The sequence below is a fragment of the Myotis myotis genome, unplaced genomic scaffold (genome assembly GCF_014108235.1).
Source record: "Myotis myotis isolate mMyoMyo1 unplaced genomic scaffold, mMyoMyo1.p scaffold_m19_p_12, whole genome shotgun sequence".
NCBI lineage: Eukaryota > Metazoa > Chordata > Mammalia > Chiroptera > Vespertilionidae > Myotis > Myotis myotis.
This window is the reverse complement of record NW_023416316.1, coordinates 29,072,259-29,093,967: the sequence shown is the minus strand read 5'-3', so window position 1 is coordinate 29,093,967 and position 21,709 is coordinate 29,072,259. Positions and strand designations below refer to the sequence as shown.

General features: G+C 46.8%; 2 protein-coding genes across 4 annotated transcripts; one reads left to right on the top strand and one right to left on the bottom strand.

Annotated features, from left to right (window-relative positions):
* Positions 1 to 245: 245 nt before the first annotated feature.
* Positions 246 to 7,363, top strand: SPINK4 (serine peptidase inhibitor Kazal type 4). Its single transcript, XM_036331491.1, has 4 exons — positions 246 to 306; positions 5,465 to 5,505; positions 5,855 to 5,967; positions 7,318 to 7,363. Exons 1-4 carry the CDS (start codon positions 246 to 248, stop codon positions 7,361 to 7,363), a joined length of 261 nt encoding a protein of 86 aa, XP_036187384.1.
* A 2,421-nt stretch (positions 7,364 to 9,784) lies between these two features.
* BAG1 (BAG cochaperone 1) lies at positions 9,785 to 21,697 on the bottom strand. Of its 3 annotated transcripts, XM_036330594.1 has the most exons (7): positions 21,104 to 21,697; positions 19,184 to 19,312; positions 17,028 to 17,110; positions 15,425 to 15,538; positions 13,888 to 13,995; positions 12,983 to 13,045; positions 9,785 to 12,391 (listed from the first exon to the last, which is right to left on the bottom strand). In XM_036330594.1, the coding sequence occupies exons 1-7, from the start codon at positions 21,657 to 21,659 to the stop codon at positions 12,302 to 12,304; spliced, it is 1,143 nt and encodes a 380-aa protein (XP_036186487.1). In that variant the 5' UTR covers positions 21,660 to 21,697; the 3' UTR covers positions 9,785 to 12,301. The 3 variants fall into 3 exon arrangements, with proteins under 3 accessions (XP_036186487.1, XP_036186488.1, XP_036186489.1); XM_036330595.1 differs by lacking the exon at positions 15,425 to 15,538; XM_036330596.1 differs by lacking the exon at positions 19,184 to 19,312 and having other exon boundaries at positions 21,104 to 21,676.
* Positions 21,698 to 21,709: the final 12 nt, after the last annotated feature.

Genomic DNA, 21,709 nt, shown 5'->3' with positions numbered 1-21,709 from the left:
AAACTTTTCCTCAATTTGAAAATCTGCCAGCCCAATAACCACAGTCCCACCCCACCCCAGCTCAGCATCTCTGCGTAGAGAAAGCCCTTTCCGGATGCCAAGGTGCAGAGATTACTCAGGATGCCACTCCTGGCCTCTCCATCTGGCCCCAGATAAGATAAGGGGAGGGCTCAGCACTATAAACAGGCCCCATCCTTCCCCCGGCCCAGGCTTCACTAGCCGAGCCCACACCAACCAGGATCAGCATGGCCCTCCGTCTGTGGGTGGTCGCCCTGGCCTTGGCTGCCCTCCTCGTTGTAGACAGAGGTGAGTGGGGCAGAGCTTGGATTCTCTATGGCTTGGCACTGGTAGGTGAGCTTGGGGTGGGGGCAGAGGCTGGGCCTGGAGCACTTCTATGAGGCTTCAATTTTCTGCATATAACTTAAAATTTTTTTAAAAACAATATCTATTTTATTGATTTCAGAGAGGAATAGAGAGGGAGAGAGAGATAGAAACATCAATGATGGCAGAGAATCATTGATCGGCCGCCTCCTGCACGACCCACACTGGTGATCCAGCCCACAACCCAGGCATGTACCCTCACTGGGAGTCGAACCATGACCTTGTGGTTCATAGGTCAATGCTCAACCACTGAGCAACACTGTCCAGGCTGCATATAACTTTTTCTTCACCCCTCCCACCATCGTGGGGAAAGCCCTGGGCTAGGAGAAAGGAAATCTGGGTTCAGTTTCTGATTCTGGCCTAGAATTGCAAAAATCCTTTCCCCTCTTGGGCCTACATTTCTCCAGCTGTAAAGTAGGAGGTTGTCCTAGTTCAAAGCTGCACTGAGCAACTACTGGGCTAGAGATCAGGGAGGCAGAAAGGAGCAGGCCTATCTCGTCTGCTGGTTGCAAGCTGGAGGGTCTGGAAGGAATGCTGGCCTGGGTGCTCTCAGCTTCCATCCATTCTGACAGGCTATCGCTGTGGGACTGAGAGCAGCCATATGAGCACATGGAAGCCCCCTCTTCCTGGGAGCATTTGCCCTGGATTGGACACGTGCAGGTGGAATGGGGCCTCCTCAGAGCCTGGGGCACCTCTGCAGTCTCATACCTGTTGTGTTATAAGGCTTTGTTCTCATTGTTCTTGGCCCTTCAGACATATCAGTGAGCTTAAATCCAATGGGGGGGGGGGGTGATGGGAGAGAATGAACAGTAGACAAGAGAGGTGCAATGTATGTTAAACAGTATGTTAGAAGGTGATAAAATATGAGGCAGAGAGATGGGTTTGGGATGGGGTTGTAAGGATAAATCAGGGGAACTTTTCCTCAGAGGCTGATGTTTGACCAAAGCTTGAAGGAGGTGAGGGAGTGAGCCATGTGAATATCTGAAAGAAGAAGGTTCCAGGCAGAGGGAACAGGCAGTGCAAAGGCCCTGAAGTAGGAGTCTTTGAGATACTGCAAGGAGGCCAGTGTAGTTGGAGGGGCGTGAGAGGCAGGGGAGATAATAGAGGCAACCAGGAACTATGGTGCGTGAGGCCTTGAAGGCCAATGTGAGCTTGGCTCCCCCTCTGAGTGAAATGGGGGGTACTGAAGAGTTTTCAGCAGGTATGTTGTAAAAGGATCACTCTGGTAGCTGTTGAGAAGACTAAAGGGGGAAGCAAGGAGACAAAGCCATGGTGTTACAGGACAAGGCCCGGCAGGACGTCAAGGCCATCAACCTCATGGCCAGTCCCACAGACATTTCCCCAGCTGGGGACTCAGAGAATGGGTCTGGGGCTTCTGTCCCAGCACAGCCTGCTCACTCACAGCCTGGCTTCCTTTCCCCAAGTACTTCTCCTGGTGGGAACAATGAGGAGGCCTGCCCCGAAGGGAGTCCTTGCGCCCATTTCAGATTCCTGCCTTGGCTGAGTGAGAAGGGGATATCTTGGGCCCGAGTCCAGGGCAGCCTGGGGTAAATACAACTTCTTCTCACATCCTCCAGGAAGAAACTCTGACACCACAGGGTTTTGAACTCTTCCCCACAATGCACTTTAGGGGCCAATTCCTGAACACTCACTGTGTGGGGGCATTGACACTCGGAGGCAGAGGCAAGGGGAGCCCTAAGGAACTCAGGCCCATAGGAAGACAGGAGTGACCCAGTGGGACAGCACATGGTGGCATGAAAGCTGCTGCTATGGTCTGAATGATGGTGGCCCCCCAAATTCATATGCTGAAATCCCAATCCCCAAGTGACCAGAAAGCAGGTCATGAGGTCGGAACCCTCATGAATGGGATTAGTCCCCTTATAAAAGAGGCCCCCGAGAGCTGCCTACACCATTTCACCATTAAGGACATAGCAAAAAGGCACAGGCTATGAGCCAGGAAGAGGGCCCTTACCAGACACCAAATCTGCTGACACCATGACTTTGAACTTCCCACATTCAGAACTGGGATAAATAAATATGTTTTTATTTTTAATTATTTTTAAAATGTTTTTTAATTGATTTTTTTTTCGAGAGAGAGGGATAGAGACAGAAACATCATTGAGAGAGAAACATCATTGATCGGCTGCCTCCTGTGCTCCTCCCCGCCACCCCCCGCCAGGGGATTGAGTCTGCAACCCCTGGGTATGTGCCCTGACTGGGAATCAAACCGGTGAACCGGTGGCCTCTTGGTTCCTGGGTTGATGCTCCACCCCTGAGCTACAGCAGCCGGGCTATTTTTTATTTTTAATAAGAATTTATTTGAGCCAAACTGATGGCATATACTGGGAGCAAGATCTCAAATGCTCCCCAAATGTTTGTTTTGTTTCTAAGACACCTAGTTTTTGGGATTTTTGTTATAGCAGCCCAAACAAACTAAAACTGAAGCCTAAATCCAGGCCTGCTCAGGAAACCCTCGGGGACATCAGGGAAGGCTTCTCCGGAAAGTACATCTGAGCCTTGAGAAAAGGGTATGAGACAATAGGAGAAGGGGAACAAGGACATTTCCGGCAGAGGCCACAGTATGAGCCAAAGTAGAGCCTGTTCTAGGAAGAGTAGGCTGCGAGTGTAGGAACATGGAGGTGTGTGTACTAGGAAGTGAGTCCAGGGTGAAGTTTGGGAGCAGCTCGTGCAGTGCCCTAAACATAAAATGAAGGAGCTTAGTGATCCTGACAGGCAGCCATGGAAGGGCTTTATATTTTTTTAATGTGTGTTGGGTTTTTTTGTCCCCTAATAGTTACCATGGAAGGCACAAAATTCAATGAAAGTTGACAGTGCATATAAATGTGTAACCCAGACCTCTATCAAGATACAGAATATTTCTGTCACCCCAGAAATTTCCATGTCAGTCATGCCCACTCCCACCCCTTTCCCAGAGGCAACCGCTGCTCTGTATTCCACCATAGATTTGTTTGGCCTGTTCTAGCACGTCACTTAAGTTGTGTTTATTCCTCCAGTCTGCCCTTGACCTTGGCCCAAGGTGCCCCTCCACACAGTATGTAGTCTTTTGTACCTGGCTTCTTTGGCTCAGCATGTTGTTGAGATTTAGCCATGTTGTCACATTATCAGTTGTTTGCTCATTTTTTAAAATATATTTTATTGATTTTTTACAGAGAGGAAGGGAGAGGGATAGTTAGAAACATCGATGAGAGAGAAACATCGATCAGCTGCCTCCTGCACATCTCCTACTGGGGATGTGCCCGCAACCAAGGTACATGCCCTTGACCAGAATCGAACCTGGGACCTTTCAGTCCGCAGGCCGACGCTCTATCCACTGAGCCAAACCGGCTTTGGCTTTTTTTTTTTTTTAACATCGATGAGAGAGAAGCATCGAGCAGCTGCCTCCTGCACATTCCCCACTGGGGATGTGCCCACAACCAAGGCACATGCCCCTGACCGGAATCGAACCCGGAACCCCCCCAGTCCCGAGGCCGACGCTCCACCCAGTGAGCCAAACCGGCCAGGGCTGTTTGCTCATTTTTATGGCTGAGTTGTATCTCACTGTATGTGTGTGTCATAGTCTACCCGCTCTCCTGTTGCAGGACATTCGGTAATTTCCAGTTTTAGAAATTATGACATGGACGGGGTTGGGGCAGTGTGGTGACAAGGCTAGGTTTGCATTTTGATGCCCAACATCAGGCGTGAACAGCACAGCAGCGGTCACTGTCTCAGTTCCCGTTTCCCTCTAAAACCAGTGCCTTGTAATCCTCTATTGGTGGAGAACTTTCCACTTCTGGAGACAGCCCCCTTCATTGGGGCATAACTCCCACCGAGAGAACATTCCGGAACCCAAACCTGAAGCCTCCTTGCTCAGACAGGCACTGCCCTAGCAAGTTGAGGTCTCCCTTGGCCTCAAGACAATCATTCAGAGATTTTTAGGAAACATCCTGCCCTTTTCCACTCTACATAAACCGCTTTCCTTCCACCTGTGGTGTTAGGCATGGCTCCTGTCTCATCCACCCGTCACACTCACCAGTCACCTCACAATTCGCTCAGGTCCTGTAAGCAGTTCATCCAGACCTTGAGGGGCCATGGAACACATCAGTGTGTGTGGGAAGAGCCAGGTTAGGGAGTGACAGACCTGTGTGCAAATCCCAGCTCTGCCCTAACAAGCTGTGTTGCTTGACCTCTGAGCCTCCTTTATAGGTTGATCCAGTTCCCCAGGACAGACTCAGATCTGCATGCAGTTTATGGGGCTAAGACCTTTGAGGGATGAGGGACGTTGACTCTGATGAGCCTACGGGAGCCTTAGAGCTGGGGAGGCCCTTCAGCATTGTTCTGAACAGAGACGAGGGGTTCGGGCTGTTGTACCTGCATCAATCTGTCATTGGAGGTGGGCTGTTCCTGGGTAGGGGATGGGACCTTGAGCGAGGTAGCTCCATTCTCTGAGAGTAATTCCTAGGAAGGGCCTCACTATAAATGGCCAATTCTCTTGGAAGCTGAGGAAATGAAGGTGTCAGTCCCATGGGTAGGCTCTAGGTAGCAGACCCCAGCACCCATTGCTTGCTCTGTTCCTCCATTACACAGCATGAGAGAGGTATGAAGGGTAGTAAGAGCATATATTCTCGCTTGGCACAGATCGTTATTTTTATTATTACACTAGAGGCCCAATGCATGAAATTCGTGCAAGGGGCTTGGCACCGGCTGTCTCAGCCTTCGCAGCCCCGGCTGCCTTGGCCCTTGCAGCCCTGGCTTCGTCCGGAAGGTCATCCAGACGGTCTTTCTGCTGTTCGGTCTAATTAGCACATTAGCTCTTTATTACATAGGATGGGACATAATTCCAGTGGAATCTGACTAATAAGCAACAGGCTGGACTGCTCTTAATTCTAGATTTTCTGTCTCTGTTCATGTAACCCAAGGTCCCATCAGCTTTCTGGGAGCCCCCCAGTCTGATGACTCACTGCCTTTCCGTGAGGAATTCGAGGTTGGCCAGTGGCTGGAACAGGTCCTCTGAAGCAGTCTTCAGATCCCTGGACTGGGGGGCTTAGAGCAGACATCACCTAATTCTTGCTGTTTTGCCTTTCAGGAGTGCCAGTGTCAGGAGAAAAGCTCGTTTTCTCAAGAATGGTAAGGCAGCCACTTGCAGTTCTGGCCTTCCCTCTGCGGAGGGAGCCCTCCCATCCATGCTGGAAAACCAGCGTTGGTTTTCCTTTACACCCCTGCTCAGATAACTCCCGTGGCTCCACGGTGGCCAGGGTGGTTTCCCGAGCCGTGTTGCATGGATTAGTCCTCCCAGACTGAGCAGGCCCAGCCCCTTTGCCAAAGTCCCCAAACTGGCATCAAGCCCCTGCCAGCAGTGAAATCCCCCCACCCAGGGTCAGCAGGATCAATGCACTCTGGCTAAGAGCAGAGCCCTGGGTTCCCCTCACTGCCTCTTAATCCCTAAGTGCCCTCCCTCCCGTCTTCTCTCTCCTAGCCCTACTGTGAGCATATGGCAGAGTCGCCAGACTGTTCCCAGACATCCAACCTGGTCTGCGGCACTGACGGGGTCACATATGAAAGTGAATGCCATCTTTGCTTAGCCCGGATGTAAGTCCACTCCCCACCTTCCCCTGTGTTTGCTTGCGTAGGGCTCCATCTCTGCTGCATACAAGTCTGAAAGGAGCAAGACTTGACCTGCCTCCTCCTTCACACACACTGACCTAGGAAGAATCCCCCAACATTTGCTCCTAACAGAATGGGCACAAGTGTAATTCATGCACATGGTTCTAAGCAGAAAGCCGCAGCTGGTGAGAGGTAGGGAGTGAAGAAACTGATCCTGACTAGGTGACTTCATTTGAGTATTAATTCATCCAGTCAACAATTATTTATTGAGCACCTATTATGTACTAGACACTGAGGAAACAACAGGGCATAAGCTAGACAGCATCACTGGCCTTCTGGGGTGGTCAGTCAGTCTAAGGGGGAAGCCACGTTGACTGTTAGCTAACTACAGAATAGAATGCTAAAGGCTTGGATGGGAGTACACAGGGTTCTATGGGTACAGGGCAAGGGTATGGAAGACTTCCCAGCTTTGAGGTGTAAGTAGAAATTAGCTAGGAAAATGAAGAAACAAGGGAAGGTAATTCTAAATAGAGAAATGAGTTTTGGAAAGATCTAGAAGGGAAAGTTTATATTTGAGGAAATATAAGAAGTTGGATATGCTGGAGTAGAAAATTTAAAGGAGAACAGGAGAGAGGCAAGAAATGAGTCTGGAGAGGCAGGACCAAAATATGACCTTGGTACATCTGAACACTCATTTAGTCTCACGTCTTTACTAATAAGACACTTGAGCTGGCCAGAGCTAAGTGAGATCATAGAAGAGAAGAAAGTCTTTGGAAGCTAGAATGCACTAGACAGAAGTGCAAGAGAGCAGCAGGACAGTCTAACTTAGGTCATGACTAAACACTCAGGATTATATCAGGGGAGAAGTGACAGCTGTGAGATTGGATGTGAGGGATGATGGAGGAAGAGGCAAAAACAACATGCTGGTTTCTAACTTGTGGGTTTGGGCGGTTGGTGGTGCCATGTGCCAAGGTAAGAAACAGAGGGATGTAGCAGGTTTGTGGGGTGATGATGTCTCTGGACAGTTGAACCTCTGGGACACCCCAGTGGAGATATGGCTAGAGTTTAGGACAAAAGTCTGGGCTGGAGATAGATTTGCAGCCATCAGTATGCTGTGGTGATTGAGACCCTAGAAAGCTGAAACCTCCCAGGGGAGTGTGTGCAAGAAGGAAAAGCTATAGAGAGATGCCCAGGCACCCCTGGAGTCTGCCCTCCACCGTACACTAAGTGGGTGGTAGGGCTCAGCAGGTGTCTGAATGGACTTCGCCAAGGTCCCTGGAGGGTGCATTACAGTTCCTGAGGAGGCGGCCTCATCCCTGTCTCCTGTGATCCTAGGAAAACCAAACAGGACATCCAGATCGTGAAGGATGGCAAATGCTGATCCCACAGGAACCTTGTAAGCCATGAAGCTTCAGGCTGGAGAACAGTGGTGGGAGTGGAGAGGATGTGACATGAAATAAAAGATCCAGCCCAACCCAGCCAAGTGGGCCAGTATTTTGGGGGACTCTGGGGAGGAGGTTGTGGATCTGGTCCCACCCTCCATACTCTGAAACTGATGTCCTTGCCATTGCTCCAGTGCTCCTCAACCCCGTCACGTGTCCCTCGAGAGATCCCTTTCTGAGGTCAGGGTTCTGAGAGGCCAGCCCCTGGCCTCAGCACTCTCTCTGCTCAGTGCTCCTGTCTGAATAAGGCCAAGAACCTAGGTGAGACCTATGCCCTCTGCCACTGTCCAGGTGCATGGTCCCAGCTTCAGAAGCCTTTGTGAGGGTCCCACAACCCTTCATGGCTTTCTCCCTGGCTGACACAGCACTCCAAGCCCCCGTTCCCCAACACACACACACAACACACATGCACACAACCACAGCTGATGTTCAGGTAGTGTACACAGTACAACTGAACTGTTTGTTAAAATACTGAACTAGCTCTGGCTGGTTTTCTCAGTGATTAAAGCGCCGGCCCTTGGACTGAAGGGTTGCAGGTTTGATTCTGGTCAAGGGCACATATCTTGGTTATAAGCTCAATCCCCAGCCTGGTCGGTAACTGTGGGAGGTAACCAGTCTCTCACATCGATGTTTCCCTCTCTGCCTCTCCCGTCCCATCCACTCTTTCTAAAAGTCAATGGAAAACAGAGCCTCAGGTGAGGATTAACAAGACAAAAAAATAAGTTTTAAACTAGGTCTGTAACAGTTGAAACAGGTTGCTGCCTCAAGCCCTTGATGTCCCCCTGCACCCTGGCCACCCACAGCAGGATGACTCCAGAACCTGCTCTCTTTTGGCCAACGTCCACTCCAACTGGCTGTTAAACACATTGACATTAGACACAACCCCAGCACACAGCACACATGCACTCATACAACGGCCCTCAGGAATACAGAGCATTAGAAATCCGACCACAGAGGCCCCAGCCTATAGTATATGTCAACTATCCCCTCTTTAGGCCAAAGCCTACAGGGAGAGAACCTCTTGACAATGGTGGTAAGGAAAAGAGTGTAGAGGGGCCTGGCCAGATGGGAGCATTTCACATGGACACTGATTCCTATTCTAGTGAGGGCAGATAAGGCAGAAAATTCTGTAGGAAAGCACACACATTTCAGAGGAAAGTGGGGGCAGGGAAGGCAGGAACTAACATTCCCTGAAACACAGAAATGGGAACCTAAGCAGGAATTGCTGCTGATAGATTTGAAACTATCAGGGACAGGGAGGTCATCTATAGGCCCTTCCACTGCTACTGACAACAGAAACTCCTGTTTCCCCCTGCATATGAATAACATAAAATGAATCTGGGCAGTAAGAGACAGAAAAGCTGAAATAACCGTACCTTAAACAGAAGTTCATTTCTTTCACATAGACCTATTATATTATTAGTCCGCCATCCTCATCAGTTTCTACCTCAAGGTCAGAGACAGCTGCTCCAAATCCAGCTATCTCGTCTACATTCCAGCCCTCAGAAAAGAAAAAACGGCAAACTGCCTCTGAAGATGCTTCCCATAAGACATACAGAATATTTACATCTCATTGGCTAAAACGATGTTTTCTCTTGTCCATCCTAGCACAAGGAGACTGGGAAATATAGTGTTTAGCTGTTTGGCCATGTGCTAAGCTGAAAACTAGAGGTTTACTTATTGTAGCAGAATGGATATTTGTGACATTTAAAAGTCTCTGCTCTAAGTCTTATACTCAAGTGGCATATAGTTCAGCCAATCTTCTCAGTGACCCTTCTCTCCCAGGCTTCCACTCATACAATGAGGAATCACAAAGATTCTGCCTGAGCAATGTGCCAGGCACCACAATGGAAAAAGTACCTAATTCCCACTTTACAGATGTAGAAACTGTGGCCTTGTCTCTGGAAACCACCCCAAAATATAAGTGTGGGCCCCTAAAGACCCTATCTATGTCATGTGACCCTGCTGCTCTGGCCATGGCTGATTTGGCCAAAAGATTCTTTAGGATTTTTCAATTGGAAACAAGGAAAACACTCGGTTCCTCTCTGGCAGCAAAGCTGTAAGATGTGTTTCCTACTTCATGGAAGAAGCAGGATTGAGAGAAAGATGCTGACATACAAAGAAGATATAGAGAGTGATTCCAGCAGTGTTTGAGTTCCTGAAATCCAGCTGTCCTTGAACTTCCAGTTACATGGGATAACTTGACATCCTGTCAATAAATTTCCATTTCAACAATGTCTTTGAAATTATGTTTCTGGTTCTCTCAACTAAAAGATAAAAAAGGGATTCTAAGAGGAGGTAACCTTTATGTTATGGAGGATAATTAGGAATAGTTGACTAAATAGACCACATGTGGAGGATTTTTTTTTTTTTTTTTTGGGCACAAAGTTTAAGCATGTGGAGGAGCTTATAATTCTGTGAGGCTGAAGGAAGTTTATGGGATCACAGAGCCTCATTTGTTCCCCTGAGGTAGGGCGGATCATGTTCTAGGAAAGCGGGCAGCTGAGAAGGGATGTTCTCTCCCTGTTCACAAGCAGATACCCTCTGGATGGGTAGGTCTGTGCAGGGAAGGCTGTGTGGCCAGGCCCCAGTAACCACCCTGCACATCTGCTAAACAGCCCATGACTTAGGGCCTCTTTGCTCAACCCTTAAATGATGACTGTTAATACTGTAAATTCCAATGCGTTTGACATTTGTTCTACAAATATTTATTGATCATCTACTATAAACCAGACAATGTGTTTGAAATATGCTATCAACAAGACAAATAAGCTCCTTAACCCAGGGAGCTTATAGTCAAGTATAAAAGGCAAATATTAAATTAGATAATCCCATAAATAAACCATCAGAGACTATGATACTTGCTGTGAAAGAAAAGTTATGACAAGCTGTGAGATGTTCTTGATATGTTCTCAGACAGTCCATGAAAGAGGCATTAAGTTCTGAAGGACAAACAGAAGTTACCTAGGAAAGGGGAGGCAATGGTGGAAGGGTGGCAAGGAGCTGTCCAAACAGAGGAATGGTGAGTGCTAAGATCCCGGGGCAGGAGAGGGTACAGAGCATCTGAGGACCTGAACGAAGACCAGACTGGCTGACCACACGGAGCAAACAGGAGAGTGGCCCAACATGAGATGGAAAGGGAAGCCACTGGATGTTTTTAAGCAGGACTGACATGGAAAGATTTGTACTTTACATCACTCACGATGCTCTGTGGAGAATGAATCAGAGAGGACCAGAGAGCAAGTGGAAAGACCAACATGGAAGGAAGGAGAGGAAGAGAAAATAAGAGCGAACACACAACCCTGTGTTAACTGGAAGGCAGCACAGTAGAGATAAGAGCATAGCCTCTGAATCAAACTGCCCAGCTTGGTGTCCTGGCTTAGTTACTTACTCTATGACTTTAGCAAATTACCTAAGCTCTCTCAGTTTCCTCATCTCTAACATGGATTAGTATCTATCTCCTAGGTTGTATGAGGATTAAATGACTGGTATATCAAGAGTACTTAAAATACTACCTGGCACACAGTAACTTTTCATTGAATGTTGTGGCCTAAGGTGACACAGCTACTACATAAAACAGTTAAGTACTGAATTGCTCTGATTACAGTTGGTGGTGGGCTGGGCTGGGCCCTGAGCTTCATGCACTTGTCTTCTCCACACCACCTTGTCCTAGTCCCACCCACACGGTCCTAAGTTCCTGGGACTTCAGTGATGCCCTGTGTGCCAAATAAGGTTGGCCTCAGAGTGGCCTATCAGGAGCCTGTCTCCTGAGCACTGTGTGAAAAAATGGGGTGACAGCAGCTGATCAGTTTAAGAGTTCTAGCCTGCAGAGCCACTCTTGATCTCCACACAGGATGCTTACGAGAGGCAACCGATCAATGTTTCTCTCACACAATGTTTCTCTTTCTCTCTCCCCTAAAAAAATAGTTTAAATACTCTTCTGATTGCTGATGTGTATATAGTTTAAAAAAACAATAGGTGGTGGGGTAGGGAAGGCCACAAAATGGACAGGAACAGCTTTGAAGGAAATATAGAGCTCAGGACAGTACAGTGGACAGAAATGCCGTTGAAGGAACTCCTGAGAAGTTTACGGCTGTCTTCACCATCTGCCTGCTTTACTCACTCCGTTTCCCTCTATGCTCTTCCTGAGACATGATTTTAACCCGGTTTGAACCAGAGACTTCGTCAACACTGGGTTCTAACCTCCTACAGATTTGCTAGGGGACAAGGAAGCCCATACATCAACCCCAGGCCCCACCCCAGGAATGGCCCCCTGAGATGTCCTGGCCCATGGCTGTGCAGGTTCACTGGAAAGTAAATACAGAGTCTGTGAACCAACAACCCAACCAGCTATTCCAGAATTAGGTCACAATGAGGGATATTTGGACTACTGTGTACCAAAAACCTGCTCCAAGCTATTTCCAACATTCCTGACTAGATACAACCTCCAAATGATTCTGATTTACGTCTATGGGACTATGGGACCACAAGGGCAAAAAGGCCGCATGTATCTGAAGACCAGGGTGGCCTATAAATCTGAACTACCCCTGGACAAACGAAAGCACCCAAAGGTCAAAAGACATGGGAAGATTTGGGCCCTCCCAAGATAGGTGGGCTGCTGGACAGCACAGCCACACAGAGGCAGAATAAGAAAACAAACAAGAGCTCTAAGATTATAAACACAGTACTTGTTCATTGAGAGCAGGTGTAGCCAATGGAGGATTTTAAGCAGGGTAATATTCCAAGGTGTAGGAGAAAGAAAACTGGCAATTGGTCAAGTGACCCAGCAGCCTTGGAGAAGTCAGGTAACTCCTGTTGCAGAGGGCAGAGCTGGTGGCACTGTTCTTCAGGGCAGCACAGCCTCTCTCCGCCTCTCCTCATTTGGCCAGGGCCAAGTTTGTGGATTGCAGCTGCTCTGCCTCCTGGCAGATGTTCTGCTCCACTGTGTCGCACTCAGCTAGGAGTGCCTGAAAGATCAATGCAGGGCAGTGAGGGTCCACCCAGAGTTAGCCAACCCCAAAGCTCTGTGCTCAACTATTCTGGAGAACCTATGGGTGACTGACTCAAGCTGAAACAGGCTGCGCAGGGAGTGCCTGGGCTCCAAAGTAAAAGAATAGGGAGGTAGAGGGAAGAGCAGTACCAGGGTTTCTGACAATTCTCTAGGCCCATAACCACCAAAAGGAAGCCTTGACACTGCAACTGCACAATTTCAGGGGTACACTGTACATATGCATGGTGCCTCCTAGAACTGTACAATGTGTCAGCCCATCTGCTCTCCAGTGATCTTCGTTCCCAATCAGTTTAAATTCAAACATAATTACAGGGACATGGAAGGAGCAATTCTCTTATATTCTGGGTTCATGCTGAATACCAACCAAAAAAAAAAAGCCACGCAACTTCTACTATATCCTTCTTTGAACAGATAAACACATACACCAACCCTTTATACCACACATGTCAAACTCAAAGGCTAACATGGGCCAAATAAATGAGGCATTGCAGCCTGCGAGTTTGACATGCTTGCTTTACACTGTGTAATGCTCTACCACACAACTCACCTGAACCCTTTTCACCAAACCCTTCCTTTTCAGTCTACTGTCTTTGAAATTTTCTGGCAGAACCTATGGAAGAATAAGTTGACACATAAATAATTCAGTAAAAATGATGTAAGAACACATCAGACATATCCACAGTACACCAAGTAGGTCATGGGTCACCAATGGGAATGAGACATGAATTTCAGGAATAATTTTTCTGGGTCGGCATCCTACGTGACCCTTCCATGGCTCTTGCCCCTATAAAAGCTCCCTTTGTTCTGTGTCTGGGCCATAGAAACTGATCTGTAATGTGGACTTTGTTCTTTCACTGTTTCCTATGTATGGATACTATGTTGTGGCCATACCATGAGCTCGCTGTGGCAAGGAAAGCACCTTTTGCTTCTTTTTTATAAGCCCTCTCCTTATTACCCCATCCTCAAATCCCAAGCAGAGTAGTTCACCCTCAAGAATGAGGCATCAGGCTAGAAATATCAGTTAATTTATTATCATCTGTAAAAGGGAAAGTGGTGTCAATGATTCCAAACAGCCTCATAAGAACTGGATCTGATTGAATTCTGTACAAGTAATGAGCTCAGTGGAATATCAGTCACATGAGTATCAGAAAAGTGAAGCCCTGTGTTTCTCTGACCATGAGACCATAGACCATTTGGATCCAAGCTTCATGAGGATTAGGTGCTACTAGCACATGTTAATAAAAATTCGAGAAGCCCTATGCTGGTGGGATGTGGGTGGTTAGAAATCAGGAATTGTCTTATCTTTCTGTGTATTCACCTAAGACCTGGCAGTATCTCGCATACAGCAGGTGCTCAACATCCTCAGACAATAAGGCCTCATTACTGAAAGAATGAAACTGGCTGAAATATAGTCAAAGGAAACTAGTTCTTCTCAGGTGAATATTTACTTACTAGTGCATCAATCTCCTCCAAGATCTTCATAAACTGCTCGATTGTGGCTTTTACTTTCCTATCGAGTTTGCAGAGGGCTTCAGCTTGCAAATCCTTGGCCAGAAAACCCTGTGGAGAAATAATGCATTTTTGCAAGGATTCCTTGAAGCTGATGAAAAACGCCAAGCTGAGGTACTGATGAAGGAGCCACACTTTGAATCCATATTCCTCCCAATAGGCTGGGCCAGACCTCAGACCCACAACTTCATCTCTTGGGGAAAAATGAAAGCTGGCCCTGGGCCACCCTAAACACTATAACAGGCCACTCTAAAATAAACCACTGGGGCTGCAAAGGCCTCCTGAGGCCTCGCTTTAGCGAAGCCACAGGAGTATACCTACACACAAGAGCCAGACATTAAGAGCACAGGGTTTAGCCCTGACCGGTTTGGCTCAGTGGGTAGAGCGTCAGCCTGCAGGCTGAAGGGTCCCAGGTTCGATTCCAGTCAAGGGCATGTACCTTGGTTGCAGGCACATCCCCAGCAGGGGGTGTGCAGGAGGCAGCTGATCGGTGTTTCTCTCTCATCGATGATTCTAACTCTCTATCCCTCTCCCTTCCTCTCTGTAAAAAATCAATAAAATATATTAAATGGGGGTTATGATACCCACACCCCATAGGGTTACTGTGAGGATAAAGAGGTATATATGTAGACCCTTAATATAATTCCTGACACAAACATGCTAACAAATGGCAGCATTTACATTATTTTTATTAAATTGTCTTGCTGTTTATTCACATTGCTTGGCCAAATGACCAGTTAGTTGGTGACAACAGGGATCTCTGAAGATGTTTATCAAAGCCGAGAGTTACAGATGCAGATTTGACAACATGTAGTAAACATTAGCCAACAATTTCAACTAAAAAATTTATTCTATCAGAAATACGTAGTCAAAAAGATTTATGTCTAAAGATTTCAAAGAAGCATTATGAAAAATGGCAAAAGAAGATTAGGAGATAGGAGGAAATCGGGTATTTGAAACAGGAGAGGAATTTGATGTAGTGAGTTCTCCAAAACTGACTTGAGGATGAAGGGGGCAAGGAATGTGGGTGGCCTCTGGGAGCTGAAAGCAGCCCCTGGCTTATGATCAACCCAGAAATGGGCTTCTCAGCCCTACAACTACAAAAGGAACTGAATTCAGACCATACATCCATTAACCATACATAACCATACATCCATTAAAGTTATAAAATGTGGAAGTCAAAGACAAATATGTGGTTTGGGACTGTTTCTAATCCTTATTTGGTTTCTAATATAAGAAACCATCTCTTAATATAAGAAATTGAATTGGATGACCACCCCACTAAGATCCACTCAACTTGTACCTTCTATGAATCAACAAAATATCCTTTGCTTTGCTAAACACTTTATAACAAACTAGACCAGAGATTTTCAACCTTTTTTATCCCATGGTACACACAAACTAATTATTAAAATTCTGTGGCACACCAAAAAAGAAAGTTCTTAGGGCAGGTACAAAGCCAAAGCCCACAAAGAGGTACCTGCTGGATTCCAATAAGCTCTTTATTTAACTCTTCCAGTTGGTCAGCTATCTTCTCCACAGACTTCTCCAAACTTTTCAACTTTTTTAGTTCAACTTCTTCCTCTGGTCTGTTCTAAAATGTTTAAGAATAAAATAAAGCCAATAATTACCAAAAACACTATCCCCTGTCAGAAAAAATTTCTTTTTACCACAATCAGACTAAGCCACTCATCAAAAAGAAAGTCTTAACTCTGTTGCTTCTTGGAAAGCAAATTGGAGGATATACATTAAGTTTTCAATCTACAAAAGAGTCTAGAGTAGAGAGAAGGTATTAGGTAAACATTCTGGCAAGGTCCTGACAATTTGGATTCAGAGAATAGAGCCAGACTCAACCTCAGCCTGGGGATGATCATCAATAGCCAGACTGATCCCTGGAGAGTGAACAAATTTTGAACACCTGTGAAGAATTCAGAATTTCTATATAGGTGGAATTCTACTATTCCTTTAAATAGAATTACAAAATGTCATCCACCAACATGACAATGATGAATACTTTTATTTATCATTCCCTCTATGCCAGATACTATCCCAAGCACATTACCTGAATGATTGTTTTAAGCCTTATCAAAACCCAATGAGGTAGGTTCTATTTTAAATGATAAAATTGAGGTTGTTGTAACCTAAGGTAACATAGCCCAAAAGAAGTAGAGCTGAGATTTGAATCAGATTTGGTTCTACAAACCCTAGGACAGCTCCAATCAGGGGTCCTAGAGCTTCTTTAAACTCAACCTTTGGGTTCTGCCCACCCATCACCATTCTCTCGGACCCTTGAGCAAGAAATCTAGAATATTTCCCCTTCTCTCACCTAAACAATTGGCAGTCAGAGCCAATATCTTCCTGATTTTATACTATTCCAAATTATTCACATTCTACTTAGTGGTGAAATCCTGAGTGCCAGTCTCTTAGCAGTTCCAAGTCTGGATGGGATTTTCTTTGCCTCTACTTTGCTAATCTCACCCTCTCTCCACTCTGAGTCAGCCACCTCATTCAAAGGGAACTTGATGTGATCAACAATTCCACTGTGTCACAATGCAGGGCTGGCCATGGCTCTCTCTCATCACCAATAGGCAATTGTCCTCACCTGTCACTAATTGGCTCTTTTTCTCCCTCAGTTCTTTAGTCTGAACCTTTCTTTCTGGCCAGTTTTTTACCCAATGGGAGATTTTAGTAAAAAGGGTGGTTAAAGGGAGAGAGCCTAAAACTTGTATTTATTTTTTAAATCTCCAGGCTTAACAAATTGTTCTTTGCAAATCCCCTCCAAGTAAGGCCTGTCTTAGGCACCTTATAACCAGACTGAGGTTCTACCACCAACACAAAAGTTATGTTATTGAGGCAGCACAGCTGCTCCAGACTTTCAGAGTGAGACCCCTTAACCAACAGAAGCCAGAGGGCATGAGAACAAAAAAACTGGTAAACCCATCACACAAATGGAGACTACATTTGTTTAGAGAGTGCTTCACCAATGCAGCATCTAGGTCCCCAATTTTGCCTTCTACACCGAAATACGCATAAAAGGCCTTAGCATTTGATTTGGTTGTGTTCTGGTAGAAAAAGTAATTTACCTTTTTCCCAATTAACATGACCCGGCAACCATTTTGTATTCCAACTGCAGACAATGGCTTCTCCATTTCCTTCAGAGACTGTCCTGAAGAGAAGAAAAGACTGCCAAGTTGTAACAATTGCACAGCATTGAAAACAGATTTCAGCAAGGGTACAGGAGAGAGACAAGTGTGTTCACTTATGGGAAGAGGATAAGTTGGTGTGATCTTTCTAGAACTAGGTGTCTTGACTCAGTAATTTCACTTCAGCTGTTACTGTAAACAAATAACTGGATGTGTGCCTGCACAATAACACTTTACAGTAATTTTTATTTATTTTTTTTTATTTTTTTATTTTTTTTAAAATATATTTTATTGATTTTCCACAGAGAGGAAGGGAGAGGGATAGAGAGTTAGAAACATCGATGAGAGAGAAACATCGACCAGCTGCCTCCTGCACACCTCCTACTGGGGATGTGCCCGCAACCGAGGTACATGCCCTTGACCGGAATCGAACCTGGGACCTTTCAGTCCGCAGGCCGACGCTCTATCCACTGAGCCAAACCGGTTTGGCAACTTTACAGTAATTTTTAGTGCAACCTTATTCATATGGAGCAGCGGTTCTCAACCTGTGGGTTGCGACCCCTTTGGGGGTTGAACGACCCTTTCACAGGGGTTGCCTAAGACCATCAGAAAACACATACATAATTACATATTGTTTTTGTGATTAATCACTATGCTTTAATTATGTTCAACTTGTAACAATCAAATTGGGGGTCACCACAACATGAGGAACTGTATTAATGGGTCGCGGCATTAGGAAGATTGAGAACCACTGATATAGAGAGAAACAGGAAAGAGCCAAAAATTCAGGAATAGGGGGTGATGAACTATACATCAGTACAACAGAAGATTTTGTAGGCATTAAAGCTCATTTTTTAAAAGAAACTTCAAGGCCACAATGAATGTTGATAACCCAGTGTTATAAGAAAAAAATGTTATAAAAAATGTATAACCAACATAAGCCTAGTTTTTTCAACTTAAAAAAAAAAAGTCCACAAACAAGAACCCACACTTCTGGAAGCCAGAACAAACAAACAAAATAAAAGGCTGAACAGAAATATGCTAAAATGTTATGAGAGGTTTTAGCCAGGAGGGCATTTCTTCTTTGTGCTTTCTGTATTTTGAAACATGAATTTCTATTCCCTTTATAATTCTAAAGCAAAATGTTTTTAAAATAAAAAACAAGGAGTTACACTGTGAAGTATAAATACAAGTACTTCCCATCACTAAATTCTTTGTAACTGGCACCAAATGAGATAAATTTGGCCCCATCAGATAGCAAAATAATGGGTTACCATGAGAATGGGAAGACAGAGGGGGGAGGTGTGGAGTGGGTAGGTCTGGCAGAAATCAGCATTCCCCACTGGGCCTGCCACAGCCAGGCTCCTGGTGAGTGTGTTCATTCAACCCCCTCTGTGTCAGCACTATGCTGAGCGTTGGACACACAGCAGTTTCTCTGCCCTCACAGAGTTTGTTATTCTAACAGAGAAATCAGATATTCAGCAACTACAAAAACAACTATTTAATAGTAACTTCAATATAAGTTATGCCGAAGTGGTAGGGAGTGCCATGTTAACATACAATGGGAAGAGGATATAACTTAGCCAGGGAAGACTTCATTAAAAGTCCATATGCTTCATTAAAAATGGTAAGGTTTCGCCCTGGCTGGCATGGCTCAGTGGATAGAGCGTGAGCCTGAGGACTGAAGGGTTCCAGGTTCGGTTCCAGCCAAGGGTACATGCCTGGGTTACGGGCTTGATCTTCAGTAGGGGGTGTGCAGGAGGCAGCCGATCAATGATTCTCTCTCATCATTGATGTTTCTATCTCTCTCTCCCTTTCCCTTCCTCTCTGAAATCAATAAAGAAATAATTTTTTTTAAAAAAATGGTAAGATTTCTGCCACCCTCATGTGACTTCAAATCTTATACCTGTCCAAATGTTTGGAAGTGTCCAATACATAGTAGGTCCTCAATAAATATTTGCTTAAGAAATAAATGAATAAACAGCAAATAAGAATTGTCCAATTTTGAAAGCTATGAGCTACCATTAGGTATGATTAAGCAATTATAAATAGGTCATTTAGCCATAAGGGCTCAAAGCTGGAAGAGAAATGCCTACCCTTAAATATGAGTTTCTGAAAAGGTAGCGGGACTCCTGTGGCCTCTTCAACAACCTGGGCTAGATCTTGGACAATTGGTTCACTACTGCCCTGTTGTGGGGTAACATGAAGGTCGTGCTTCTCATTGCCTGAGGAGAAAAGGGTTCAATTAAGAAAAATTTTCCACATGAACCAATATAGGCTGACACTTCATTATATTTATGTAGCCAGCCTTCAGCCTTCAAAGCCCAATTCATATGCCCCCTACTCCAATCAGCCCTCCCCCATTTGTCCAGCTTCTGGTGACCTGCTCAAGGATTTCTGTTTCCACTGTTATAACTAACAATATTAGTGATATCAGCTAATATCTGAGTACTTAACATGCACAAGGGGCTGCCCAGTCTCATTTGATGCATTATCTTACTTAATCCTCAGAACACCTCTATGAAGTAGGGACTACCTATTATGCCACATTTCACAGGTAAGTAAACTGTGAGTCAGTCCAGTTAAGACCTGTCTATAGAGACCCAACTGTGGAGTCAGCACTTGACATCTGATCTGATACCAAGGTCCATGCTTTTTATCACAAGCCATTTGCCTCCTGTGGCCTGACTGCCCTTAGTCTGTATTGTATTGGCCTTTGTCTTCTTTGCTATAACGGACAAGGGACTGTTTTCCCTCCAAGTCTCTCCCACTGGGCACACCTGGATACATACATGGTTGGTGCTCAGTAAACAGACGAATGAGCCCTGGCCGGTGTGGGTCAGTGGGTCAAGTGCTGGTCAAGGGCATGTACCTGGGTTGCAGGTTCACTCTCAGTTTCCTGTGTGCCAAGGTGCTGGAGGCAACCCATCCATGTGTCTCTCACATCAATGTTTCTCTCTCTCTCCTTCCCTCCCTCTCTCCCTTCCACTCTCATAAAAGCAATGGAAAAAATAGCCTCAAGTGAAGATTAACAAAAAACAAAACAAAACAAAAAATAGACAAATGAGTGAATAAACTCAAAAACAGCAGAAAATTTCTTTTTGGAGCAGAGGTGCCAATTCTCTTTCAGGTATGTGGGCAGTAGGAGGTAGTCTGCTTACCATGCACCAGGCTAAGCCTTGAGCCTGCTCAACAGACTGGAAGTCAATGGGACAGGTGTGTTATTGTTTTTTAATATATTTCCATTGATTTCAGAGATGAAGAGAGAGGGAAGGAAAGAGAGAGAAACATCAATGCTGAGAGAGAACCATTGATGGGTTGCCTCCTGCACGCCCCCTACTGGGGATGGAGCCAGCATCCCGGGCTGGGACTCTTTAGTCCACAGGCCAACACTTTATCCGCTGAGCCAAACCAGCTAGGGCTGGGACGGGTGTTAGCAACTCTCCTTCACAGAGAACAGCTAGACGCCGAGATAGGAGACATCCCAGGATCACTCAAAACTGCAGGATAAAGCATCCTGGTCTTCAGATCGGAGGCCCTGGGGTCTCCCACGGTTGGTCCTGGACTTGGCTCGCCCGTGAATTCACGGGGTAGTTCCGTGTCAACCCCAGCAGTAGACAGACCCAAAGGGTGCACAGAGGGTATGCCTGGACCCACGGCCCACGCAAACAGTGTACACGAGTCACACAGCAGCCATACACATGGCCAAATACAAGCCTGACAGAAAGACCCACCATATCTGTGCTGGCCACACATGAACACGTGCAACTGGGGCCACGACGTGGAGCACGCAGGCGAAGATCAAACAAATGACCTGAAACAAAATGCTGCGCCACAGAGAAAGGTGTGCTGACACAAGACCCGCACAAAAACCGGCCCCGCGGACACAAACCCACGCTTCCGGACGCCCGGACAAACACCAGGACACGCGCTTCCGGAGGACCCGTGGCCACACACACAGGCCCTGCCGGAGTTTCCTGGCCCGGCACGGGGCCCACCCGGCAGCCCGTGCTCACTGTGGGTGACGGTCACGCTGAGTCCGGCTGCCGCCATTTCTTCATTCTGGGCCACTTCCTCGGTCGGGGCCGCCTCTTCGCTCTCGGTCACCGCTTCGTTCTCGGTCACCGCTTCGCTCCGGACCACCTCTTTGCTCCCGACTACCTGTTCGTTACGGGCCACCTCTTTGCTCCCGACTAACTGTTCATTACGGGCCACCTGTTCGCTCAGCATCTCCTCTTCGCTCAGCACCTCCTCTTCGCTCCGGGCCACCTCTCTGCTCCGGGCTGAGTGAGGCCGTACTCTCCTCTTCACCCGCGGCCCGCGAGCACCGGCGGCGGCGCCCTTGTGGGGTCCCACATGCCCTCTGGCCGCCCTCAGGCCGGATGAGCGCTGAGAGGGAGGCGGACCGCGCTCGGCCGGGAACACCGACTGACGCGACTCCCGGCCCGGCCGAGTGGCGCGCCGCCGGGGGCCCTGCCGCCCGCGGTCGCCCCTCGGTCTCCGCGCGCCACCGCGCTCCGCCAGACCCGCACTTGTCGCCTGCCCAGCGGTGGGAGCTGAGCACCGATCCATGCAACCAGGCGGGGCTACTTCCCGTCCCGCCCCGCCCCGCCCCGCCCCGC